The 25,780-nt window shown below is 49.5% G+C and overlaps 5 protein-coding genes across 6 annotated transcripts; 4 read left to right on the forward strand and 1 right to left on the reverse strand.

Moving 5' to 3' along the window:
- The first annotated feature begins 2 nt into the window (after nucleotides 1–2).
- Nucleotides 3–2,242, forward strand: LOC126575249 (aprataxin-like protein). The gene is made up of 6 exons (XM_050235858.1): nucleotides 3–256; nucleotides 333–558; nucleotides 639–804; nucleotides 1,377–1,686; nucleotides 1,757–1,982; nucleotides 2,060–2,242. The coding sequence occupies exons 1-6, from the start codon at nucleotides 95–97 to the stop codon at nucleotides 2,227–2,229; spliced, it is 1,260 nt and encodes a 419-aa protein (XP_050091815.1). The 5' UTR covers nucleotides 3–94; the 3' UTR covers nucleotides 2,230–2,242.
- Nucleotides 2,243–3,501: 1,259 nt separating this feature from the next.
- LOC126581277 (aprataxin-like) lies at nucleotides 3,502–4,408 on the forward strand. The gene is made up of 2 exons (XM_050244814.1): nucleotides 3,502–3,827; nucleotides 3,889–4,408. The coding sequence occupies exons 1-2, from the start codon at nucleotides 3,588–3,590 to the stop codon at nucleotides 4,156–4,158; spliced, it is 510 nt and encodes a 169-aa protein (XP_050100771.1). The 5' UTR covers nucleotides 3,502–3,587; the 3' UTR covers nucleotides 4,159–4,408.
- A 107-nt stretch (nucleotides 4,409–4,515) lies between these two features.
- Nucleotides 4,516–5,835, reverse strand: LOC126581276 (transcriptional adapter 1-like). Its single transcript, XM_050244813.1, has 2 exons — nucleotides 4,860–5,835; nucleotides 4,516–4,769 (listed from the first exon to the last, which is right to left on the reverse strand). Exons 1-2 carry the CDS (start codon nucleotides 5,693–5,695, stop codon nucleotides 4,643–4,645), a joined length of 963 nt encoding a protein of 320 aa, XP_050100770.1. The 5' UTR covers nucleotides 5,696–5,835; the 3' UTR covers nucleotides 4,516–4,642.
- A 1,550-nt stretch (nucleotides 5,836–7,385) lies between these two features.
- LOC126571627 (GIGYF family protein Gyf) lies at nucleotides 7,386–24,942 on the forward strand. 2 transcript variants are annotated; one of them, XM_050230307.1, is made up of 8 exons: nucleotides 7,386–7,566; nucleotides 17,297–18,339; nucleotides 18,415–18,573; nucleotides 18,669–21,435; nucleotides 21,503–23,950; nucleotides 24,031–24,105; nucleotides 24,183–24,337; nucleotides 24,444–24,942. In XM_050230307.1, the coding sequence occupies exons 2-8, from the start codon at nucleotides 17,689–17,691 to the stop codon at nucleotides 24,567–24,569; spliced, it is 6,381 nt and encodes a 2,126-aa protein (XP_050086264.1). In that variant the 5' UTR covers nucleotides 7,386–7,566; nucleotides 17,297–17,688; the 3' UTR covers nucleotides 24,570–24,942. The 2 variants fall into 2 exon arrangements, with proteins under 2 accessions (XP_050086264.1, XP_050086266.1); XM_050230309.1 differs by lacking the exon at nucleotides 7,386–7,566 and adding an exon at nucleotides 9,250–9,330.
- On the forward strand, nucleotides 11,043–16,918 carry LOC126571628 (organic cation transporter protein-like). The gene has a single exon (XM_050230310.1). It carries the CDS (start codon nucleotides 11,792–11,794, stop codon nucleotides 13,517–13,519), a length of 1,728 nt encoding a protein of 575 aa, XP_050086267.1. The 5' UTR covers nucleotides 11,043–11,791; the 3' UTR covers nucleotides 13,520–16,918.
- Nucleotides 24,943–25,780: the final 838 nt, after the last annotated feature.

Below are 25,780 nucleotides of genomic sequence, written 5' to 3' on the forward strand. Positions count from 1 at the left end.
GGTTATGATCAACGTTTCGGCAACGGTGTTTAGCCATTTTCGGCGCGACTCGCATATTTTAGCATAAGTTTGTAGTGAAATCAGCGCATCAACTATGAATTGGAAGGCTTATTCCGACGAACTAATCAAAGAGATGAATTATGCCCAAAATCAAGTACTGACATCGGATAGGTGCGTTGTAATCGAGGACCTTTGGCCGGCAGCATTTTTTCATTTCTTGGTGCTTCCGAAGAAGGAAATAGACTCGCTATACGAGGTAAGTGTTTGGAACACTGGGAGGACTCGGCAGATTAATATTGACCGCGAAGCGCGTGTTAAACGTTTGTTTCCAGCTAAAAACCGAGGATATTCCACTGCTCCAGCATATGCACGAAATGGGCTTGGAAGCGGCCGAAACAACCGGTCTTCCGAAGAAACGATTCGATTTGGGATACCATCAGAGGCCTTCTCAGAGGCGTCTGCACCTGCATGTGGTATCAAAGGATTACTATTCGCCCCATCTGGGCGGCAAGTTCCGGTGGAATGCATTTCACACCGATTTTTTCATGAAAACCGAAGGTTTGCGAATCATAAGCGTTAACCATTATGTGTGTTCGCGAGTAATGCGTTTTCTATTTCTCCTTCCATTTCATGTGTAGTTGCTATCGAAAGGCTACGCACCCATGGTAGCATCGAGAGGTTGTCCCAAGCACAGCTAACTGCCTGGAAAAATGCTCCGCTGAAATGCAACCAATGTTCGTACCGTGCCAAATCGTTCTTTTACCTCAAGACACATTTGTACCAACATGCAATACAGTCATCCTCGTGATGTATATAAAAAAGTATACACTTAACCCAGCTATGAGAGAGAAGAGCGCTGTATGAGAAATTCGAGACGAATTAACAACATGTTCATGTTGTAGAAGCGCTGGGAAAATGTCTCCTCGAAAGAGATAAAACTTAATTGACGGTGAATAGAATTTAGTTGCATCTGCATTAGGAATTAAGCAGTGGCAAACTATATGAAATCGACGATTTGAACATTCTATCGACGCGTTGCAACAGGTGGCCGGCAATGTTTCTGCAACGAATCCCAAGAGAACAGCTTTTAGTTGGTATTTTAAGTAGCAGCTCTGCTCAAACTTGCCAGAATTGATCTTGTTTCGATTATTTTATTCCTTCCTCTCGTGTAGTTTCTGGTTCAACCTTGAAGGTCGTGGCGCACTGGAAGACACATTTATTAAATACAAATTAAAAATACATTGAAAAACAAACCGGAAAAGTATGAGCATGAAGTGAACGATCGATCGAATGGCTGTGAGTGAATGCAAGACTCTTTTTTGCCGGTCTCCTTTGACGACGACCTGTAACCTTGACCTTGCCTAATCTGAAAAAAGTTTGCGTGTGATCGCAGCGTCTCCGATTTTTTTTACCTTGTTATTTATACACCCTCCCCTTCTCCCCTCTTCCCCTTCCACTGACGGACGAAAACTTGACAATTTTCAGCGCAGCACTCATGTTTTCAGTGAAATCAGCGCATCAACAATGGAATGGAAGCCAAACTCGTATGAATTAATCAAAAAGATCGAAGCGACCCATTATCATGTCCTATCGTCGGAACAGTGCGTTGTAATCCAGGATCTACTGCCTGCAGCATCTTTCCATTTCTTGGTGCTTTCGAGGAAGGATATAGAATCGGCGTACCAGGTAAGTGAGTGTTTGACGAATAATTGTTAGAATAACTTAGATAGACCGCGTTATAAACGTTTGTTTCCAGCTAAAGACCGAGGATATTCCACTGCTCCAGCATATGCACGAGAAGGGCTTGGAAGCGGTCAAAAAAGCGGGTCTTCCGACGGAACGTTTTGATTTGGGATACCATCTGGGACCTTCACAGAGGCGTCTGCACCTGCATGTGGTATCAAAGGATTATCATTCTCCGCATCTGCGTGACAAGTTCCGGTGGAATGCATTTCACACCGATTTTTTCTTGAAAACCGAAGGTTAGACTCATCCGTGTACACATTCGATTAATGCGTCAATGAGATGTTTTCTATTTCTTCTTCCATTTCATGATTAGACGCTATCGAAAGGCTACGCACACACGGTAGCATCGAGAGGTTGTCCCAAGCACAGCTAACTACCTGGATTAATGCTCCGTTGAAATGCAACCAATGTTCGTACCGTCCTAAATCGTTTCAAGATCTGAAGAAACACTTGCAGCAACATGCCGAACAGTCTTCCTTGTGATAAATATAAAAAAGTACCTCCTGTATCCCTTTATATGTTTTTCTTTCGTGTACCATCATCTATGATAGCGAAGAGCTGTACGAGAAATTCGAGGCCAATGGACAACATTAGGAAGTTGTAGAGGCACGGGGAAAATTTCTCCTGCTGGAAAGAAGCAGAACTCCCTTTCCGACTCACTCTATCTGCTTTGATCGAGGCAATTGCCAGTGATTCGACAAAGTGCCCCTCAAATATAGCAGAATAACCTTTCGATTCCTGAAGCGGTTCTTCATCTGCCTTAGCCTGGCACAGTTCGGAGGTTACAAACTCAATTTTACCAAAGATTGGAACGGCTTGGGATCGGCGCTTTAGAACAGGTGGCCAGCAGTGTTTCTGGTACCTGTTTTACCTGCGATCCGACCTCAAGCTTCTTCGCTGGAACACGGCTCGTTTCAAAATGAAAGAACGGAAGAAACGCTGATGCTGATCAACCGATCAAGGTGCTGAGCGCTGAGCCACGTTTACGGTTTTTAAACCACGTTGCTCAGCAACCCCATATAACCAGCTCACTGTCCTGGAGAAGAGGAGCTTCCGCTAAATTTATTAATAATCTTAAATTATAGGAAAAATTCATCATCTAGTTCCTGCCTGGAACGCCTTTAAAACTGGAAGCTGGTATCCCTGGAAAGAAGGCAAATAATTTCTAACCGAGTGATCATGCTTGTGAAGAGCGGTTTTCTTTAATTCTCCAGCAAATAATCCTCCCCACACCGTTTGCAGGGAAAGGCTTGACAACACTGGACGCTGTTCTGGGCAATTTCGAATGGGTCGATAACCGGCACGTTCAATTTAAACTGATTATGATTTCTACTAAGTCGAATATATTCTTATTAATAACGACTTCATTGAGTATTGATTTACTTGAGCCAATAAATAAAAGTCTTCGCTGCAGCATATTGCTGGTTGATTCAAATAAGAAGTCACATTAAACTGATTAAATATTCATCTCAGGCCAAATCAGCGTGCCATGCCGAGTATCACTAAATATGGAACAGTGTTAGATCATACCAACATAGTATATGCTCCGCGCAATAAAAATGTTGCATTGGTACAGATTGATACACAGATTGAATTTCTACACAAATGATCCTCTCGCTCAAACCAAACAAACCAACACTCTGCTTTGTAAGCCATTTGTGAAAATTTGTATTACTTTGTTGCTAGCTTACGAGAATTCGAGGCTGAAGCATTATTGTTGACCTAGCCTTCTCCGCATTACCGCTGGTGCTCAAGATGCCTTTGCTTGCTTCTACATTTGTCCCCCGGATAAAGGGATTGATCAGTTCTGATTCAACTCTCTGCGAAGGATAGTGTGAGCGATGGATTTCACCCGTAGCAAGACACACACAGTTCATCCCAAAAAAGGAAACACAAAACAGTCCAAGGATGATACCGATTGGCAGTATTTACTACTAGTGGATGGCAGAAATGCTGCGTGCCATCTGGGGAGTACCAAACTATCGATAGCAATCAAAGACCGGTATCCGAAGGCACGGTTCCACTGTTTGGTTCTTCCCAGAAAGGATGTAACTGCTCCTAAAATTTTATCGGTCCATCATGTAAGTGAATATGTTTGGCGAGAGAACACGTTGTTCAAACGGGCATTGTTCTTCAAACTAGCTTACGGTCGCGCATATCCTGCTATTGGAGGACATGTTTCTGCTCGGTCAAAAGTTGGCCCTCGCTACTGGCATGGGATTAGAACAGTTCCAGTTCGGTTACCACATGGGTGCGCATATGAAACCATTGCACATGCACGTTATTTCGCGGGATTTCGATTCGCCGACGCTTAAACGTACCAGACATTGGAATATATTTAACGAGAAAATCTTCCTCACTCATGAAGGTAAAGGCTGTACACGAGTTTCTTTCCGTGAGCTGTTCCCTTGACTCTTTTCGTTTTGTTTTCCACTCTTGTACCTTTTTAGATGTAGTACGTGATTTGATAACGAATGGAAAAGTGCAAAAGTTGTCAAAGGATGAATTTAAAGCCATTAGAGACGGCCCAATGTCTTGTAAGGTGTGTGGCTTTGTAACGACCAACCTTTGGGCCATCAAAGCTCATGTGTTGATTCATTTTCCTCGGCCAACTGCGGTTTACCATGGCAGTATTATGAATTTCTTTAGATAGTAGTAGCCTACGGACGATGTACTTCGCTATGTTGCTACATTTCTGCTTCCCATCATCACATTCGCTGGTTACGCATTACACAGTACAGGCTAGAGTAAGCAATTCTAAGAAGCAACATGAAAATATATTGAATTAAATTAATATTAAAATAAACAGACGAATATCTACACGCAGCAACGCTTGACCATCTCTCCAAAGGTAAGTCCGTACCGAAGGAGATAGCATTTTTAGTTGAAGAACAAATTACGACAGTTGGCTAGAGATCCTTTCAATGTTCATAGAGTACACCGAATGCGATGGTATGATGTTCCGATCCTGCAGCGCTCGGTACACTTCGTAAGCACTGATTTTTTGGTTTACCCTAGGATACCTGCAGATGAGAACGGCACGGGAAAGAAAAACATCCACGGTTAGCAGTGTCGCTTGAACGAGGGCCATTCGGTGAAGATTTCAAACTTACAACTGCTCACAGCCTGCTAGGAATAACGATTCGCCCGGGGGCGGCTTCAGGTATGAAACCGTGGTGATTTCTTTGTCCAAGTCCATGGGCTCATCGTCAATTTTGCTCTTGGTTACCGTATTCCTGACAAACGGGTGCTTCAGCTCATACCCGACGTCGTAGAAAAACGTACCGTTCCCTGTAAGCCGACTGTCCTTGCGTGCCAATATCGTAGCCGTTAGAATGTTTTTCAGCAAAACTTGAACGGCATTTACGATGAGCTCGACCGCGCCGTCCTCTGCACTGGCCAGACCATTCTCCCACGCGCCTACCAACAACCGACCGAGCACGAGTCCATGATCAGGAAGGAAAAGCTCCTGCGCAGCATAACGTATGCTCGGTACACTCTGCTGTTGCTGGCCACTCGATAGGTCCGTTTCGCTGGCCGGTTCACTGGCAATGTACTCATGCAGGGGTGTGGGCGCGAAGGTGGCCCGCTCGCTAGAGGACTTGCTGGAGCGCTTCCGTTTTTTGCCACTCCGTCCATCGTGCTGCTGCAGTAACGAGTGGTCCTCGCATGGCCTGGCGTTGTGCATGCCATCGAACGCGTTGGCCGTAGAAGATTGTGGCGGTACGACGGCGTCAATTTTGTTAAGGATGGCCAACAGAAAGCGGTTGTGTAGATGGGTTTGGCTACGATCGAGAAGGCGGCGGCTTTCCAGATCAAACTCTTCCTTGGAACTTTTCTTGCGAAACCACATCTTCATGTTGGCCAAATATACGGCCCATTTATCGCCCAGCGCCACCATCAGTGCCTGCTTGGCATCTTCGACCTCAGTTTTCGCTGTTGAGCTCATCTCGGCGCCGAATTTCACAGGATTTTTCTGTTTTTTGTCGTTCTTCAGAGAGGATTTACCCCAGTGCGGCGCTTGAATCAAGCTTCCTGGGCCTTTGCAAGCTACCCTGAAGATAAAGTCCGACAAAACGGGGCCACTTGTTTTATCTAAAAATGTAGAATTGAACCATTTAAACATTCGTCGGTAGAATACGTTAAACGAAAGGGCTTTCGATTTGCCTTCAACTTTTGGTTTCATATCTTTCCGGGTCTACAAGAGATACTTACTGCCCGAACGCGGATGTTCCAATTAGGTGTAATCTGTTCGTTCCAATTGAAAAGGCTATCCGGCCATCTTAATTGCAGAAGAAGTTGCTGCCTGGAAGGAGAAACCGATCGTTAGTTCAACAGATCCTTTGCAGAATCGCTATCCTTAATGCTTACCGGTGCGATTTCCGATGGTTACTTTTTGAGACACCCAGATCTCGGCCGGCGCAGTGTTCTGTGCTCTCTTCGGTTGATCGTGAGACTGTTGATTACCGTCGTTTGCAAAAGGATATGGAATCCTTTTTCCTACACTTTCCCGGCCCACTTTTCCAAAGTGAACCACGGCGGGAGCTGGGAAACGACTTTAATTCCGTTCGCGATTGTTGTTTTTGTTTGGCCAGAATGGCCAGATAGCAAAATGGGAGGCCGAGAATGAAACGATAAAGCCTGAACCACACTGGTTGCGGCACTTGCGGTAACTGCGGCGAATCTGTACAAAATCACAACACTGCCCCAACTGCCGCAAGTGCCGCATCCAAAAGGTGTGTGGAGTAACTTTCAAAACAAAGATGTGGTGTAGTATTTGAATAATGGTGTAACTGTTTCGGTTACTTTTATGGTTTTCAATGAAACTATACATAAATTGAAGGAATATTAAACATTTTTTGGTTGAAAAATGAAAGTAATTATTTTAAGTTAAGACATTCGATCGATGCAAAAGCGATATATTGGTTTGTTGGTCATATTTAATATATTAATGTTGCGTTTCTCACTTCACAGGCTTTGAGAATATTTTTTTGTTATTACTTGTTATTTCAACAATGATTGAACAAACTGTGCAGCATGAAAAGTGAAAAATGTGTTAAGGCAGGAATACACGAAGCGTAAACTCTCGTATAAACTCAGAATGTAATGCCAAAAAGTTTACATTTGCCGTTTACACGATGTAAAAGAGATTATAGGTCCACGGAGCATAAATCCTAGCGTAAACGCTGTTTGCAAGCGATTTGCCCCACTACATTTCCTGTTCGTGGTTTGCATTAATAGTGAGTGTTCATTACTAGCGTTTTTAATCTTTTTATTCGGAAAAAAGATCCTATTTTTCTCACAAAAGTCGATAAAAGTTCAGTGTAATTCGGATTACGCGTCTCAACCCGGTCATGTAAACATGTTCAAGTGTAAATTAATTTTATATTTACGCTTGAGTTTACGCTTCATGTATCGCCGGCTTAACATAACACCTTTGCTTGCTTTGCTTGATGCGGTGGTGACCAGTCTGAACGTGCAACTGCCGCAAGTGCCGCACGTACCGCAACCAGTGTGGTTCAGGCTTAAGTCGACGAATGAAACGATAACTTCACGTGTGTATGTGTGTGTCCCCGTCGCGTACGCGAGTGTGTGCGTTATGTGTTGGACGGAGTTTGAAAAAGAAAAGTGGCCGAAGAAGAGGTGAAGAAGAATTCCTTTCTTGCATCCGTCGTCGTGATTCGTGTGGTGTTTAACGTGAAACTTGAGGATACATATTTTCTGCTGTTCTGTGCTACCATTTTCCGAAATCATCGAGCTAACTTTGGAGAACGAAAGCCCAACAACCGCTCCCGGGGACAGGAACCAAATTTGGGGAAGGTGCGTAGTAAACCTCGTCGTCGACGGGTTGTTACAGCCGACGGACGGCGGACCTCTTCCTGAGCCCGATGGATGGTTGATGAACTCTCTCAGCTCAAAACGCCTACTACGTTGCAATCCGTCTAGGCATTGGCCGCTCGAGGGGCGCTGTGCGGCACGGACGAGGATGCGAAATTGCAATGCACCGCCGCCAATCGGTGCTGCTTTTTCATCGTGGAAAGTATGGGGCTATTTTCTTCATGGCAACTTCATCGGTGGTCTTTTTGCAGCCGCTCGATCTATTCTCATTGTGAGACGGGCTCTGTTGCCGTCCCGCTCGTGCTCCCTCGAGCCAGCCAGAAACCTTCGCCACTTACACAGCCCCATCGCCGTTCCCGTTCGTTGCTCTGGCACAAACACAAACGCATAACTTGTGGGCAAGGGGGGCAGGAGGATTGGGAGGATTTTTTGCCTCTGGTGGGTCGGTGTCGTTGTTCCTTGCTCTTTTCTTACCTAGCGGCCCGTGGTTCCTTTTCCGGATCGAACGTTTTCGTATTGGCATTTTTGTGGAGCAATTCCTGCCTGTTTCGAGTCCTGTGAGTTGAGGTGCCGCGCCGATCCTGGTGGCTGCGATTGGCTTCACCGTCTACAACAAACACATAACCTGCAAACTCCTTGCTGCTGCTGCTGCTGCTCTGGCTCCGATTTCTGGTTTTTCTCATGCGTATTTTTCTTTCCTCTGTCGTTTCAGGTGAGTCAAGTGTCACAACTTGTCCCAGATAATATCATTTCTTGCGAGCTTCAGTATATATAGTCTACGCCTGAGGACGCCTCGCCAACCCAGCTTCGCGACTGGTATGCCAGCAAGATTTGTCGAAAGTGTTGTGAGCGGTTACCGCTGCTCTTCTGATTTATATCGAACCGTCGGAATAAGCATCGGCGAATGCACTTCCCTGAGGAATGCCTGTTGCTGGCATGCATGCTTTTTGCACGCGTAACACGCATACTCGCAATATTTTTCGGAAGAATCATTATAAGTCCCTCTCATATGTGACCGCTCATTTGGGCAATACGTTGACCAGCAACGGACGCAACAAAGTGCGATTTGTTTAAAGTTCTGCAATTGCACCAAGGGCAATCGAATGTGCAAAGTAGTCGCAGCAACTCATTTAAAACTGTGTGCAGCACTCAGTCTTTTCCAAATGTTAAGGAATTCTTCATGAATTTTCAAAACTAATACTATTTCCTTTGTAGTTTACATTGGTTGAGCTATCAATCTGCCTCCTTTAGCATTCAATAGACAGCCTATTTTGAGCAGTCAGCCATACGTGCATGATTGGCAAAGTTGCAAGATTAGATTATCTCCTTCATTTATGATAAGTGGTAGAACTATCCGATTCTTCGAAATAATGGGTAGCACGTATCTTGCGAAGGTGCGTCGAATCTTGTTTCGAGAAATTTCGCTTTGGATCAACCTTCATTTGAAGAAATGGCATAGTTATGAAGTGATAACGGGGAAACTGGAATGCAAAAAACTCCGGTTTTTTAAATAACACGATGTGAAAGTGCTCGCATGGCAGACCGATCGACGGGAAGTGGTTGCCCAGCTGATTCGCTGGGAGAATCGGAGCGGACCGTATAAACGCAAGCGTGATTGTGATGATAGGAAAAAAAAGCAAGCCCCAAAGTTGACAATTTGCAGCATCGGCCTCGGAATCGGGAATCCTGTAGTGCGTAGAAAACAGAATAGTGTTTCTTTGTGAAGTATTTTGGCGCTTGCAAACCGTAAGTTTCGAATGAAACCACCTCGTTGCCGGTCCTGCTTGTGGCACTAACCACGTTACACCCGATTTGTGGAGGTGCTCTCCGTTTTTCCGTTTACCAAATAGCTGTTGCTTTCCGCTTATAAAACGTTGCGCCCCTAGCGCTGGTGGGGTCAAAAGGATAGCAGGTGCCAAGCCTTTTTTGCGTTGGCACCATCCTTGTCCACCTGGAAATGGTACCTCGCGAAATGGCTTGAAATGATCGGAGCACATTTATTCATGGGCTCCCACCTCATGTGTTTGTTTGCACGGATAGGAAACGCAGGCAGGGTTAGTGAGGGCAGGATTGCTGTTTTGTTTCTGCAGCGACGCCAGGAGGGTCTACCGGTTGTCGAGTCGAGCGATGGATTTTCACAGAGCTGTCGCGCAGTTATGAAACAGCAAAGGTTGCTTAAGATGCCTTCTTCGTACCGTGAACAATAGGTCTCGGGCATCGTAAACCAGAGAGCATAGTGGAGTGTGGAGCGGGAGTAGCAGCAGAGATGTGAAGAGAGTGTATACCACGTGTATACAGAGAGCTTCAATCTGTGTGATTTTGGGGAGGTTCATTGATATTTTTATTTAAAACACTCCCTCCATTACTCATTACCCGACAGGATACGGGTTTTGTGCTGTTTGCATTGTGTCAATAGAAAACATTGCTAGTTTTACGTCCAAGGGGCCGGTTATTTCCAACATTTATGAGTTGTGTTTACCAAGTGAAACTCTTTTTTTCTTCTTCAATTATGTGTATGATGTTGGTATGCTTTTAATTTCCTTTTTGTGATTATTTGAAGTGACCAGCACCTGCCTGTAAGCAGTTTGCCATGGGCGAAAGATCACCGGCAGGGCCTCAGGCTAGTGTGCTCTTCCTGCTGGTGTTCTTAGCCACGTTCACGGTTCACCTTTCTGCGGTGCGGCGTTGCATGTCGCCGCCGTCGCGCACCGAAACACGGCCCCCCAAAAAGGTATGTTTAGCTGTTGGCGAACGGTGTCCAATGCACGCACTTTACTCTTACTTGCTCCCGGCAGTCCCGGCAGTTCTCCGCGTTTCTCACACTCTCTCGCGGGTTGCTCCGTTTGACGAGGGCGCACATCGTCAAGCAAAGAGGATGCCAATCGAACAACCGCCGCAAGAAGCAAAGCAAGTTGCGTATTTTTTGGCACCTCGCCGTTCGTTCGCTCATTCGCGGCGAAACCGTGAACACCAAGCACCGTGTGTGACGGAATCCGGTTTGTGGCCGTCTGGGCCGCACCGTGATCTGTGGGCCACGGTGGGCAAGAGACGGAAGAGTCTTGCTAGAAAGCGGCTAGAGCAAATCGATTGCGCAAATATGCACGGACCGCGTGCCGTGGGGGGAGAGGAGTGGGGTGGCGCTCTATGTTGGTGTACGTGAGCATCTAGCGATGATGACGTTTTGTAACGCTCGGCGGCGGCTCCCCGAGGAATCAAAATCAGCTCGATCGCCTTTGAAATGGTTCGAAACAACGTGCGGCGGGGCGGAGGAAAACCAGCAGACGACACTCGCACACCTCCGAATGTGCGTGCGCGTCCGTAAGCGTGGCTGTAGTGGTGCTCTGTATCAACGCGCACACCGCTCAGGCGCGCTTTGCACAACACCAGCGGTCTTGGTCGTCGTCGTGGCCGCGCCACACTGCTTCTTTCTTGCACAGCCGCGTTTCCCTACGCACCGCTAAAACGCTATCGCTATCTCGCTTGCGCCCTGTAGCGCGCGCGCTGGCGAGGCATGGTGTGTGGTGATGGGCTGTGACCGCCTTGGTTTTCCTCGTAATTGCTCGCCGTTCATCAGCGCCGTCGGTCGTCCGGGTCGGGATTTCCTATCCAAAAGCGATAACGGAATAGGTTCCGTTCTTTTTTGTATTAATATTCTGTGCACGAAAAAAAAAAACCAGTGGCCATAATTCGTGAATCACAGTTAGAATCAAGAAAAGTGTCCCATCGGTCCCGGTGTCTGGAACTTCTTGCCGACAAACGGAAAGCGTTGCAGAAAGTGTCGTCATTTGGCCGATAGAGCATGGTCAGCAGCGAACAGGCCCTATAGGCCCCCCGCACCCGCACCGGGTGATTGCTTGCAACAGCAAAAGGAATTACACACAGAGCTAAAAGGAGCAAATTCCAGTAGGAAATTGTCGAAGTGATTGAAGTGAAAATTTTTCCTCAGTAACCATCAACGGGCGGTGGTACGGGGTGGTGCGTACACGACGGCGGTCTTTGCGCAAAATCGACGGAGAAATCGAGTAGAGCAGCAGTAGCAGGCGGTGACGGTGACGAGCACGACCCTCAACAGTGACAACGTGTGTTCGGGGGGAGACAGAGGAGTGGCCACCGGCTAGAAAAGTGTGACATTTCGTCAAAAAACACACACACACATACACGTGGCCATTGACGTGCGTTTCATTGCGGCGCCAACAACAGCATCAACATGGCTTACGATGACATTCTGCAGCACCTCGGTGGCTTCGGGCGGTACCAGCGGCGGATCTATGTGCTGCTCTGCCTGCCGGCCATATGCTGTGCATTCCACAAGTTGGCCGGTGTGTTTCTGCTCGCCGTACCCGACTACCGGTGCCAGCTGCCGTACGAGCTGGCAAACGCCAGCTTTTCGTTACCCCAGGAACGCATCTCCATGGCCTACCCGATCGATACGCTAACGGAGAAGCGCTCGACCTGCACCTATCTGGACGCGAACTTTACGGATGCGTACTGGAACAGCGGTACACCGGCGGCCGGCGTACGATCGTGCGATCACTGGATCTACGATCGTAGCAAGTTCGAGAGCAGCACCGTGACCGAGTGGGATATGGTGTGCGAGCGGAGTTGGTTGCGTGCCTCGGCCGATTCGCTGTTTATGGTCGGAGTCATGCTTGGCAGCATCGGATTCGGCTATCTGTCGGACAAGTACGGCCGAAAGCCGATCTTTTTCGCCTCGCTCGTGCTGCAGGTCATCTTTGGCGTGCTGGCCGGTATAGCGCCCGAGTTCTTCACCTACACCCTGGCCCGCATGGTGGTCGGTGCGACCACCTCCGGTGTGTTTCTCGTTGCGTACGTGATCGCGATGGAAATGGTTGGCCCCAAGGATCGCCTGTACGCCGGTGTCGTCTGTATGATGTTCTTCTCCGTCGGCTACATGCTAACGGCCGGGTTCGCCTACTACATCCACGAGTGGCGCATGCTGCAGATTGCCCTCACGCTGCCGGGCGTGCTGTTCCTCTGCTACTGGTGGTTCATCCCGGAATCGGCCCGATGGCTGCTGTCGAACGGACGCCCAACGGAAGCGATCAACCTGATCGAACGGGCAGCACGGTCCAATGGATTGACGGTACCGCAGGAAGCACTGGATAAGCTGCTGGAGGAAGACAAGGCAACGAATCAGGCCCAGGAGGAATCGAACGAGGCCAAACCATCGCTGCTCGATATCTTCAAGTACCCCAATCTGCGCCAGAAAGCGATGCTCATCTTCTTCGATTGGTTCGTCAACAGCCTCACGTACTACGGGCTGTCTTGGAACACCAACAATCTGGGTGGTAATCCGTTGCTGAACTTTGTCATCAGTGGTGCGGTCGAGATACCGGCTTACTCGTTCCTGCTACTCACTCTGAACCGCTGGGGTCGCCGGACAATTCTGTGCGGCTGCATGATCTTTGCCGGTACGATGCTGCTCGCAACCATGGCCGTACCACAATCGCAACAGTGGCTGATCGTTGTGCTGGCCATGCTGGGCAAGATGGCCATCACGTCGAGCTACGGCACGGTGTACGTGTTCTCGGCCGAACAGTTCCCGACCGTTATACGCAATGTAGCACTCGGTGCCTCGTCGACCAGTGCCCGTGTCGGCGGGATACTCGCACCGTACTTCAACCTGCTCGGCGACTACTGGCAACCGTTGCCACTGCTCATCTTTGGTGCCCTCGCTTTCATCGGTGGTGTGTTGTCGCTGCTCCTACCGGAAACCCACAACCAGAAGCTCCCGGAAACGATAGCGGACGGTGAAAACTTTGGCAAACGGAAAACGCTTCCACCGGGAACGAACGGTGGTGGCATCGGGATCGGTGGTGGTGCGGACGTCGAGCGGACGGCCGAGGAGCTGCAAGAGCTCAGCAAACCGGTAGACCAGCAGTCCTCGGTCGAAGAGGGCAAAGAAAAGTATTAACTGCTTAGGCTTTAGTGTTGAGTCCCCCGGACACAATCCGCGCAAGAAGAAACCAGCAGAAACTAGACAGAAAGGGGGAAAGGGCGAGTGTCTCGAACCCGACGGACAGACGGACGGACGAAAGATTTCCCCTGAAAATCGTACGAGAGATCGGATGATTCTGCAAAAGGAGGCCCCCTTTTTCTCCTTCCAATCGCGGCCACGTATTCTCTGTTCTTCCTCTTTTTCTCTTCCTTTTCTCTCTCTCTCTCTTTTTCCACCCTGTCTCTTTGTGTGAATCCTTTTTCATTTGGCCACACAGCAGGCGCTACCATCCCTTGTCAAGCGGATCGCCTCATACTTGTAGTTCCCATTACTCATAATTAGAGGTCCGGGCGGACGTGGGGCTTACTTGGAGCCAGGAGTCTGCCGCTAATTCCCCGTATTTTCGGCAGCCTTTTTCAAGTGCTGCACATGAGGATGTGGTGCGCATGTCCGTCCGACACGCAACACACGGTGGCTGGGGAAGAGCGAGGAGAAGCGTTAAGCACGTGAAATTATACGGCATTACTCATACTCTGCTTGGTGTTGGTATCCGCTCAGCAGGAATCCGTAACCGGCCGTTTTTTTTGCCGGTTTAAGATGATTGTACTTATACCTCACGTCAACCTTTTTTTATGTTTTTTTTTCATGTATTTTCGTTGCTTTTAAGGCAAATTACGACTTCGTTGTAGGTATGAAATGTGATTCTGTACTTAGCAATGCTTCATTCGAGCAGTTGTGTGTGGCTTATCGCTCACACAAATCTCAATCATGTGGACCAACTTTTAGATTCCATTGCATTTGTTATGCCATGTGGCGTAGGGTGAACTTCCCGGCCCCCCGGGCACACTATCAGTGCACAGACTGATTGCGTGCCGGTGTAGGTATAGAGCGACAGAAGTAGAAGTAACTGATCAAAGGGACTGATCGAGGAATCGATCGTATAGAGCATTCGTACATGAGCTACGCAAGACCTCACTATGCGGTATGTTATTTTCATAAGAAAAGGAGTAGAGAACAAACAGACACGGGTTTTCACGTGACTGGCGGCGGTGGCGCATCGCTGATTACCCCAGAGGTGACATAAATTGTGAAAACTATTTTTATGTCCCACATCGCGTCACGGACTGGCACAGATTCACAAAAACAGAGGAAATGTGAGAGAGAGAGAGAGTGTCTGAGAGAGGGCGCGAGAAGGATGGGCCTCAGTTCCCAGAAGAGGTGTTAAACAGACAGCCACTGGTTGTTGCCAACAGTTTGAGTTCAATTTTCTCTTTAATGTTTGTCGCTTTCTGTCTCTATACGACTCTCTGATTTACTGACAGACATTGCAGACGAAAGAAAAGGCCATTCGATATGCGGTCAAGGAAGAAGGAGGCTTGGTCTCAGGATGGTGATGATCATGTGCACAAACGCACATCTCTCGCGATCAGTCAGTGATATGACATGAAGAGAAACAACGGCGACAAGGTGATGAGAGGGTCTTTCTTAAAATGAGAAAAAGCATCAAGCGCAGCATTGATGCTTTGAGCAGAAAGAGGAGCCAGAGTATCGAGGAATATCATTCATTATCCCTAGGGCCCTTTGTTTGCTAGGCCAGGCCACAATGGGTCTGTCTAAATGGCGTATTATCCTCGGTTCACTACAATGGCGGCAGTTGGGATGCTTTCAAATGCCACTTGCTCTCCTTGCACTTTAATCACCCAGACGCATCTCCAATCATATAACACTGGACATTCCAAAATTAGTTTAAGATTTAAAGGCGCTTAAGAAGGTATAACATGTCGTCTCTTGTCTAGAGACGAGACGACTTAAAGTGTAGAACTTATTGTTTAAGACTTTTCAATGCTTAACCGAGAGAAACACAGGGGTAGACTAAGGAGAAATGAACCAACAAATATGACTAAAAATCGTTTCATTTAGAACTTGGACGCAATGCATACGCCCTTTTGGACGCGATTTGTGCAGCTGGTTCTTATCTATGTTTCGTGCATGTTTCGATGTTTTCAACTTAAAAATAGTAGTAAAGAATAGAATGCAAAAGAAGAAAAAATCATTATAAATAATCACTCGAACGATTCTGAGAAAGAAAGCTATTCTTCTGGTGCATCCACGGTCTTTGTGGCATGCTTGTTGTGAACAGAAAAACATCGGAAAAAAGATGTTTCTTCCTAGTTCACGGTTACTGTCCATGAGTCTCCGAGTCATCTTCCAAAGGGGAAAATGTATGAAAAACCATATTTTCTTCTGTCGCAACTCGCCAGATTTTGTATACGAGTTTGTCTATTCCCATACCAAACTATTGCACTTTTAGAAGGATTGCCGTTCACGAAAACGAAAGAAACATTCCAAAGCATCGCTTGTCATGTATTTAGAATCACGCAACAAACTATCACTTGGTTTTATCGAGAAGCGCATTAAGGTCAACGCTTCTTACTAGCTTTACGATCATATTGGAAGGTTAACGAACCAGGAATGGTTCGCGTTAACCCCTCCACTTGACTACTTTGAAACGGCATTTCAATAAACATTCCGATTGAAATCAAATGCCCAAGAAAGCTGGAAGTGTCCATGCTGCTTGCGATTTTAAACGTACAATGATGTTATTAGAAACATATAAGGTCTTGAATTTAAAAGTATGAGCATATATACTGGACAACATTGTACAGTATCGTTATAGTGACTTTATTTTCTTCGCCAAAATGTTTATTGAACTATGAATAACTTTGCGTAATGCATAACATTCAAAGGGAGATAGCGCTTTATTAAGTGACTAAAAATCTTGATTTAGAACACTCTACGGGCGTTTTCCCTTCTCCGAACCCTAGGCTTATGCGTTCAGATTCTAAATGAAACACACGATCTTTAAGCCGCAGCCGTGCGATCACAAAACATCTTTCTGCTTCTTTTGATCATGTATCGCGAGAACGGTGGTGAAGGAGAGGTCCGCATCGTCGTACGATGTAATAGGGGGCCCCAACGACACGCATGGTAGCTGCTGCGCCCGCCAGTCAGCCAGTCAGTCAGTCAATCATTCGATACTCACAGCCACATCGGTTATCGGGCATTGATAAGATAGATTGGTGCTAGGTGGAGATAACTCTCTAGCAAGCTGGCTAGCAACTACTGCGTCCTCATGGTAATTCAATGAGTGAGAAACTCAGCGAGAAAGGGCTTAAAGCGATCACTAGGTGTAGATCACGTTGCAGTGGAGTGTTCTGTACCTCGTCCGGGGGGGTGTTTCAGTGTAGGACGTAAGGGCTCATTTGCATGCCGGGGACTCCAACTTTATCTGTGAGATTCCGGCTATCGTGTACTTATTATTATAACAAACAATAAAGGATGCTGCTAATATGAAGCCACATCAGAGAAAACATATTCGTGTGTATTTCATTCGAGGATCTAAGTGTCACGTTTCCTGTGCGTGGCGCCCGGCCCTATACGATCGTCATGATGACGCCCGTTTCGATGCGTTCGATGTTGAAACAATTACTATCAATTGGCTCACAATGCTCTCATGCTCAATGGGAAACCATTTTTCATTTTGGTCGAACTGTGTTGTTTCCTCAATTCAATTGTCGACCCAAGAGTTCCTCCTGTACGGCGGCGATCACACCAAGGAACAAGGCCAAGAAGCACCCAGCAGTAGAACGGTTTGGTTAATTGATGTCTCCAACACTGATTGTTGCCTAAGCGCGAGTGAATTGATAATGCATTGTTTAACATTTCTGTCTCTCTCTTTCTCTTTCGTTACAGTGAGTGCGGTTGCTTGAACGCATACCAATAGTGGTAGCGGCAGCTGGGGATCGTTTGGTGCCAGCCAAACGATTGATAAGCCGATCGGCAAAGGTTAACACAGCGAAGCAGCACCACGCATCTTCCGGCTCCGTCATCCCGGACTCTTCCGCCTCGTCTATCTGCGAGTACGGAGCACTGCTAGAACTGTGTCGCGATCGTCCATCTGCCTGCTGGCTGCTTGTGATCGCTGCTTCGATTGATTAGCAACGCTCTAAACGTCGAATAGGATCGTGCGTGCGTGCGAGCGTGCGAGCGTGCGTGTGTCTGTTATCTTTGTTGTGGTTGTTGTTGGTGTGCGCGCCAGTGAGCGAGCAGGCCTTCCTCGCGGCAGGATCCTCGGGAGCAGCGAGATGGGTGACGCGATCAACTTCGGACCGGCGTGGTTGCGCAAGGGAGGTACCCCTGCGTACGACACTAAAACCAGTAGCAACAGTAGCAGCAGCAGTAGCAGCAACAATCATCACGTTAACAGTACGAGCAACAACAGCGGCAGTAGCAACAGCAGCAGTGGCCAACACTCGAACACCAACAATATCATTACCCTCGCCAACAACAGTGGCGGTGGTGGTGGTGCCGGACTGCACCACCAGCCACTCCATTCCCACCACCACCATAACTCGCATCCTGGGCTACTAGCGCACAGTGGCAGTGGCAGTGCCATTGGTGGTGGTGGTGGTGGTGGTGTTGGTGGGAGCGGTGCTGGCGGTGGCACTGGTGCCGCTGCTGGCACAGGGGGTGGAATGACTAACAACTCTAACTCGGGTGGTGGCGCCACTAGCGCTGCTGCTGCTGCCGCTAATAATGGTACATCCACTACTCGATATGCGTTGGCCGAGTTCCGTTATGGGCGCGAGGAGATGCTCGCACTGTTTGACCTGAAAACGCTCAAGGGCCCGGAGATACTGGTCAACTATAAGCATCTGTATGTGGAGAAGGCCCAACCACCCCTCGCGCTGACTCCCTGCCCGGAGGAGGAGCTCGTTGCTGAACCGGATCCCAGGGTGAGCATCAGCATCGTATCGCGTTCGTTTTCAATGATCGCTGATTAATACGCCATTATTTTATCACCATTGTAGCGCATTTGGCAAACAAGAAGTATTTCGACGGGAATACCGAGCCGCGGTGCTGGTCGCGGCGTATCGGTCGATCGAGGTCGAGGTCGTGGACGGGGCGTCTACACGAGCTACACCCGTTCAACCTCTTTCTACGATGATGAGTCCAGAGGTGTAGGAAGAGTAAGTATATGGGGCATTCTGCTCTCGTTTCGTCCAATATTCGTTCTCGTTTTCACTGACCATTTCCCTCTCTCTCTCTCCGGCCGTTGACACAGGGTGAACGACCGTGGCTGGAGCGGAATGGTGTAACCGGTGGTAGCGGCACTTTGGGTGGCGGCGGAGGATTAGGTGATGTGGAGTGGAACAGCTCGTCGTCCAGCCCTAGAAAGGATTTTGGTTCGCGGATCCGTTCGACGGGCGGCAGCGGTGCGTCGTCGGGTACGATGGAAAGTTGGCGTCGTTCGCGTACCGACGATGAGACGGGCACGGGCAGCAACGGGGGGATTGCCGGTGGTGACTGGCGCTCCGGTGGTGGTGCTGGCGGCGGCCTCAGTAGCAGCAGTAGCGGAGGGCGCGAAAAGTGGACCCGTTCGACGAGCTGGCGCGATGAGGACGGGAACTCGCACCACGGACTGAACACCAGCAGCAGTGAGCGGATGATCTCGGTGCCACCGTACAAATCGCGTCTTAACTCTTCCGGCGGTCACGGTAACACGGAGCTACACAATAGCTCGTCCGGTGGCAGCATCAATAACCACTCGCTCCATGGATTGGATAAACGCCGTCAGCACTACGACGCGGACGAGTTGCCCGAGTGGGCAACCGAAAACCCGTGCGACTTTGGCGGCAGCTTCGACGCGACCGGTGCGTTCCACGATTCCGACAATGATGAGCGAGAGGGGGGAGCTGCTGGACACCACGGCGGCGCTGGTGGTGGTCGTACGTACGATGACGCTGATGATGCGAATGGTCGACCGTCCTATCATTCATCAACCGGTTCGAAAGCTGTCGATCGTTCAAAACCGACAACGGTGACCGGGAGACGTGCGGGCAATGTTACTGCGGCATCGGGTGAAGATGGACCGGCTGAAGATTCGTCGACCTCCGCTGCATCCTCTTTGTCCTCATCGTCCGGTGGAGGAGTCGAAGGAGGAGCAGTAAAGCGTGGTGGAGGTAGAGATGACACGAACCATTCTACGAATCACGTCGGTGTCGTGGAAGAAACAAATTCCAGTCATTTGACTGGTGCTGCTGGTGAAGCCGGAGGAGCAGAGCATGCTGAACGGCAGCAGCAGCGACAGCAACAGCAGGAGCACGGTCACGACAACCGGTCACCATCGAAAGAGGCGAAGGAACGGCGGCTCCCTGTAGATGATGGTGCCGAGCGCCAGTCACGCGATTCAGTCGAATCGGGACCAACGAATGAGATTCCTTCGGCGTGGCAGCAGAAGCAGCAGCAGCAATCGCACGAATCGAGACCATCGAGTGCCAGTGGTGGTGGTGGTGGTGACGCTGTTGCTGCACTGGAAAATGCTGGCGATGGCGGCCCTGGAAGCAATCAGCAGCAGCGGTCTTCATCGTCTGCATCGTTGGCAACCGCCGCTGGCGGTGGCAGTAGCGAGCCAAAGAAATCCCCTTCCAGTACGAGCGTCGATCGGATGCAAGAGGTAGCGGACGATATGGTGGCGCAGCTTATAATGGATGACGAGTTTCTGGCGACCGATGGTGATCCGTCGGTGATATCGTCCTCCGTGGCTGGTTCCACCGCTGCTGGACTGAACAAATCGCCTGTCTTCGGTGGCAGTGGCCCCAATGGAGGATCGGCGTCGATGGCCACCGGGGGAATTGGTGGTATAGCGGGCGGTAGCGGCAATATGCCGCTCAACATGATGCTTCCGAAGGGCGCTCACCTTCCAATGCCACAACCTAACGCGATGCACCACGGCGGTGGTGGTGGTGGTGGTGGTGGTGCTGGTGTTCACCGTGGCGTTAATGCACACCTCATGCCGGACCCGAACAATCGACTGGTGCCGGGTGCGACCGGGTCGATCTCGCAACTACAACACCAACTGATGCAATCGGGCCCAATCCCGGGCTCCGACGTCTGGTTCTACCGGGATCCGCAAGGAAAGGTGCAGGGACCGTTCCCGGCCTCCGAAATGACGGAATGGTATCGTGCTGGTTACTTTGACGATTCGTTGTCGGTACGGAGAGCCTGCGATGAAATGTACACCACGCTCGGAACGCTGGTGACGCTCTGTGCCGGCGCTATTCCGTTCCTTAACTCGATGTCTATACCACCGATCAAACCGCCAATTGGTATTGGCGGTGGCAACGAGGGTGGTGTTGCAGGGGCCAAACATTCCCCTCAGCAGCAGCAGCAGCAGCAGCAACCCTCGGGTTCTGGTCAATCGAAGGCGCAAGCATCGGGTGGACAGCAATCGGCGGGAAGCGGTGGTGCAGCTGGTCCTCAAACGCAACAGCAACCGTCAATGCATCCTGGTGCCACCGGTGGTGGTGGCGCTCCACCGACAGCGGGCGGAGGAGGTGCAGGTAGCATGGAGCACGAGATACTCATGACCAAGCGACTGCACATTATGCGCCAGCAACACCTACTACTGCAGAAGCTGAACGCCTCCGATGGATGGCATTTGCTGCCACCCGAGCAGCAGAATGTCATCATAGCGCAGCAAATGGCCCAGCTGATGAGTGCCGAAGGGATGCTGATGTCCCCGGGCCAGCAATCAGCGGTAGGACCAACGCCACCGGGGGCTGGCGGTGCCGGCGGTATATTCGGTGGTGGCGGTTCCGGTGGTCTGCCGATACCGGGCCAACAAGATGCACTAGTCAACCTGAAGCTACGGGAGATGCAACAACTTCCGCCGCAACCGACACCCCCCTCACAACTGCCATTGCTGGAGCAGCTGCAAAAGTCCGGCACCCACCAGCAGCACAATGCCAACAATGCCTTCTTGAAACTGCATTTGCCCGAGTTCGCTCAGTCACAGCCACAGCTGCCAGGGGGAGGAAGGCCAATGATGGGTAAGTGCGGGACGATCCAACTCAACACAGGCCCACCCTAATCTTCATCACTTTCGGTTGGTTTCAGGTCTGATGAATGTGGATTCATCTGCGGCAGCGGCGGCTGTCCACGATCCGTTAAGTCAGCTGATGCACGGTATTAACTTTAATCAACCTCCAGTACAAAGCCTAGGCCCGCTTGGGCCAACTAACATGATGTTGAACCGGGGCGCACCATTGCAACCATCGCAGCAATCGCAGCAAACGGCACAGCAAGGGCCGCAACCGCACCATCCCCCTAACAAGCCACCAAGTGTGGAGAACGATCCGCTGCAGTTGTTTATGCAACTATCACTGCACAAGAATCAACAACAGTCTCAAATAACATCTCAGCAGCAGCAACAGCAGCCTCCCAAATCTGCTGCAGAACTGATCACTCCTTGGCTGCACACGGGACCTTCTCCACAGCAGCAGCAACAACAACAAGCACAGCAACCACCAAGTAGTGGTATGGGTGGTGTGATGGGACGTAATGGTGGTGCAGCCTGGGGTGAGCTTCCACCTCCACCGGCGAGTGCCTCGTTTGCGTCACTGATGCAACAGCAGCAGCAGCAGCAGCAACAGCAGTCAACCCCACAACAGCACCCCATCACTGGGCATCCGTTGCTGATGGGTGGACCTGCTAGCAATGAACCACAGTCACTATCCGTTGCCTCATTCTTCAAGCACCATCAACAAGACAAACAGCAACAACTGGAAAAGGAGCAGCTTATGCAACAACAGCCTCAGGAGCAACAGCAGCATTTCCAGCAGCTCCAGCAGCAGCATCAACAGCAGCAGCAACCGGATGGTGGACTGCTTGCTCAACAGAAATCACAGCACCATCAGCAGCAGCAGCAACAACAATCGGCCATTGTACCGCAGCACGTGCACGAGCAGCATCAGCTGATGCAACAGCAGCAGGTCCAGCAGCACCAATTACAACAGCAACAATACGGCGAAGAAGAACGGTTCAATCAAAAGCAACCACCAACCAAGGAAGGGCAGAAGCGAGAAACGGTCGATGGGTCCATGATGCAACAGCAGCAAAGTGCGAACAACAAAAAGGCAGCATCCACCAAGAATCAAGCCGAGGTTGACGAGAAGGTAGCGGGCGGCAGTGGACAGCAGCAGCAAAAAACGAAAAGGCAAGCTGGAGGTGTTGGTAAAGCCAATCATGTGGCTGCCAGCAGCAGCAGCACCAGCAGTAACAGCAGCAGCAGCAACGGCCATAACAATGGTGCCCAGCTCGATGAGGAGAACGAGTTCATTAAGGTGAAGAATGAAATGGAAGAGAAAAAGCGCCAGAAGGAAATGAAGAAACTGCAGCAGGAAGAACATAAGCGAAAGCTGGCCGAAGAAAAGAAGCGTCTGGATGAGCAGGATGCTCAGAAGAAGGCCAAGCTGCTTGAATCGCAGCGTCGCGAAGCGTCCAAGATACAAGAGCAGCAGCAACAACAGCAACAGCAACCGTTACAGCAGCAGCAGCAGCATGTCCAGCGCCCACCACCTAGCAAGCCTGCCCCGTGGTCCGCTGCGGTGGCCGAGGTAGCGACCAGTGGGCTCAGCTTGGCGGAAATCCAGAAGGCGGAACGTGAGCGCCGTGCCCTGCTAGCGCGCCAAGAGCAAAGCTTGCGCGAGCAGCAGGAACAACAGCAGCTGATCGAGATGCAATCGCAGCTGGACAGCAAGCTCAAGTGGAACGCCCAGAACCTGGTGCCGGCGAATGTGAAACCACTGGCCGAGATACAGGCCGAGGAAGCGGCGGCTGCTGAGCGTGCGCGCGAGAAGAACGTCGGTGTCGGTGGCGGGCTGACGGTGGCTGCTATCGCCGCTCAACCACCGAAGGGGGGAGGCAGTATCAAAAAGGAGGAACCCTCGCTTGCATTCGGGTCAGCCGTTTGGCAAGGCGCCAGCGGTAACACCCTGCAGTACTGGAACTCGTCAAAGGCCTGGGGAGGCGATAGTGCCGCAGAGCTGGGCACGTTTGCCGCAGCCAGCGCGGTAACCGGCAACAGTATCAGCTCGGCCGGTGGTTTCTGGGAAGAACCGGTACAACCGATCACCGCTGCTACGGTAGCAGCGGCCAACACCAACAACAACAAGGTCGGTGCCGTGAACACCCGTAAGCCACAGCCACAAACAACAACGGCGGCTGCAGCTTCCTCGACTGCTGCTGGCTCCAATGCAGCCAAACAGCAAATGTTAAGCAAAAGCAAGACCATGGGCAGCATTTCAACCAGCTCTTCGACGTCGGTCAATGCCGCTAAAAGTCAGCAACAGAAGCAACAACAATCGACCGCCGGTGAGCGTTCGGCAAAGGGCTCATCCGGTGGCTCATCGAAGACAGCTTCGGGCGGTGGTAAAAATGCTAACGCGTGGAGCGCCAGCTCGAGCGATCGGAAAGAGGATCGCAAGAACCAGAACGAGCAGGGCGGCAATGAGTTTACCAGCTGGTGTTCACGAGCTCTCAGTTCGCTGAATAGCAACGTCGACAGTAAGTTCTTTGCAGTGCAGAAGGCCGGACCGGAACTAACCTTTCTCGCTCTCCCTTTCTCTCTCAATCTCACTCTCTAGTTCCAACGTTTGTTGGTTTTCTACAAGACATCGAATCACCGTACGAGGTGAAGGATTACATCCGTCTATACTTAGGTACGTTAATTTGGATAAAACGGCGCAGCATCTCTGATAGTCATATTTAACTCGCTTTACCATTCTTCGGCCTGCAGGTGAAACGAAGGAGTGTTCGGAGTTTTCGAAGCAATATCTCGAAAGACGCTCCAAGTACAAAAATCAGCAGCGCCAAAAGAATGCCCACATTGATGATATGTGCAAACCGGCACCGGCTATAAATCCATCAGCGAATGATTTCCAAGAAATCAAAGTGAGTATTAATACCCTCAAATCCAGGGCCCTTGTGCTCTCCTGCTGTGCTCTACTATAAATCAAACTTTTTTTTTCTACTCTTCTGTACTCTTTTTTTGTCGCAGGGTAAGGGGAAAAAAATTAAGAAGATTAAGATGCACAAACTCGATAACCGGATTTTGGGCTTCTCCGTAACGGCGGCACCGGATCGGCTGAATGTCGGCGATCGAGACTACGGCGACAATGCTTAACAGAGAAAGGTTGAAAGGCCTCGCTCGCAAGCAAGAAGAAGGAAGGCAGATACTGCTTAGGAGATAGGGCGCCGTCGATGGGAGAGAGCGAGCGAGTGAGAGTTGCCCAGGCAACGAGAAAGGAGCGAATAGCAGGAGGGAGAATTGGCGAAAGAGAGATCATTGTGTGGACACTTTTCGAGGACTTCGCGGCGGCACATTGCCATTTGTGAACGTTTTTCTTCAGGATTGTTTTCCTCTTTTCTCGTACAATATCATGGATACAGACACCACATCAACCAATGTTACCGGCGCTCTCTCTCTCTCACTGGTTCGTATCGCTGGTTGGATTGGATGGATTGTTATAAAGTGTTTTATCTTTGTGCTCCTTTCATGATGCGTGTGCTTCCACCTTCATCGGGCGATCGGTTGAAAGTTGTTTTATTACCATACTACACACCTGAATCATCCAATACTGGCGCGCTATATATTTTTTCTTTTTTTTTATTCATAACTACATAAGAGCAATAGTAAAACAGCAGCGACACATCATGTGCGAATGCGGAAAGGAGTCTACCAAATTTACCGTCTAACAGTCACAGAAGATCGGTACGAATTTGTGTGATTATGGGCTCTTGTCTGCATTAGCGCCCGATAGTGACACTGGCATTGTGCTTCGTTGGTTCAGCTGCGCGGTTGTAGCAAGAGGATGGAATATGTTTTCAAACCACTTTTTTCACTCACATATCGCGTCTATCCGTGTTCGCGCTTTGCGTTACGTCTCGTTGTTATCTTTTGCGCCTTTCTTCCGGGTTGTAGAATGTTTGTTACAGCGTTTGCTTAATTCAGTATGCAGTGGAAGCTAATTCAAAGCTGGCATTGTGGGATCGATAGGTCGATAGCTGTTGTATAGAGCCTTCTAAAGGACAATTCAAAACCGAAACTCAGCCGAAGAGAGCTGAATTCGCGATTTTCTCCGTATGCCGTGTTAACTCGGAATCCAGCCTGTGCCTGGGTTCAGCACAAATATCTCTTGTATTTCTTGTTATAACAGTCACGTGTCATACAATTGTTTATTTTTCTGTTGCTGATTGTTTTGAAGCTATCAGCTGTTTCAATTTGGGCAAAATTTATGCTGTAATTGTATGGAAAACAAAACAACTGCAACAACAACAACAACCTGATAGTGGTATATTGGCCGAGTATAGACGGATTGTTGTCCTCTAAGGACA

Source organism: Anopheles aquasalis, chromosome 2, assembly GCF_943734665.1.
Source record: "Anopheles aquasalis chromosome 2, idAnoAquaMG_Q_19, whole genome shotgun sequence".
NCBI lineage: Eukaryota > Metazoa > Arthropoda > Insecta > Diptera > Culicidae > Anopheles > Anopheles aquasalis.

Excerpts from the sequence above, each read along its gene's own strand:
- LOC126575249 (XM_050235858.1), top strand. The coding sequence starts at position 95 with ATGAATTGGAAGGCTTATTCCGACGAACTAATCAAAGAGATGAATTAT. Across the intron at positions 559-638 it reads TTTTTTCATGAAAACCGAAG|TTGCTATCGAAAGGCTACGC; the intron begins GTTTGCGAATCA and ends TTTCATGTGTAG. Across the intron at positions 1,687-1,756 it reads ATATAGAATCGGCGTACCAG|CTAAAGACCGAGGATATTCC; the intron begins GTAAGTGAGTGT and ends GTTTGTTTCCAG.
- LOC126581277 (XM_050244814.1), top strand. The coding sequence starts at position 3,588 with ATGGATTTCACCCGTAGCAAGACACACACAGTTCATCCCAAAAAAGGA. Across the intron at positions 3,828-3,888 it reads AAATTTTATCGGTCCATCAT|CTTACGGTCGCGCATATCCT; the intron begins GTAAGTGAATAT and ends TCTTCAAACTAG.
- LOC126571627 (XM_050230307.1), top strand. The coding sequence starts at position 17,689 with ATGGGTGACGCGATCAACTTCGGACCGGCGTGGTTGCGCAAGGGAGGT. Across the intron at positions 18,340-18,414 it reads TTGCTGAACCGGATCCCAGG|CGCATTTGGCAAACAAGAAG; the intron begins GTGAGCATCAGC and ends TCACCATTGTAG. Across the intron at positions 23,951-24,030 it reads GCTGAATAGCAACGTCGACA|TTCCAACGTTTGTTGGTTTT; the intron begins GTAAGTTCTTTG and ends CTCACTCTCTAG.
- LOC126571628 (XM_050230310.1), top strand. The coding sequence starts at position 11,792 with ATGGCTTACGATGACATTCTGCAGCACCTCGGTGGCTTCGGGCGGTAC.
- LOC126581276 (XM_050244813.1), bottom strand. The coding sequence starts at position 5,695 with ATGAGCTCAACAGCGAAAACTGAGGTCGAAGATGCCAAGCAGGCACTG. Across the intron at positions 4,770-4,859 it reads CTAGCAGGCTGTGAGCAGTT|GTATCCTAGGGTAAACCAAA; the intron begins GTAAGTTTGAAA and ends TCTCATCTGCAG.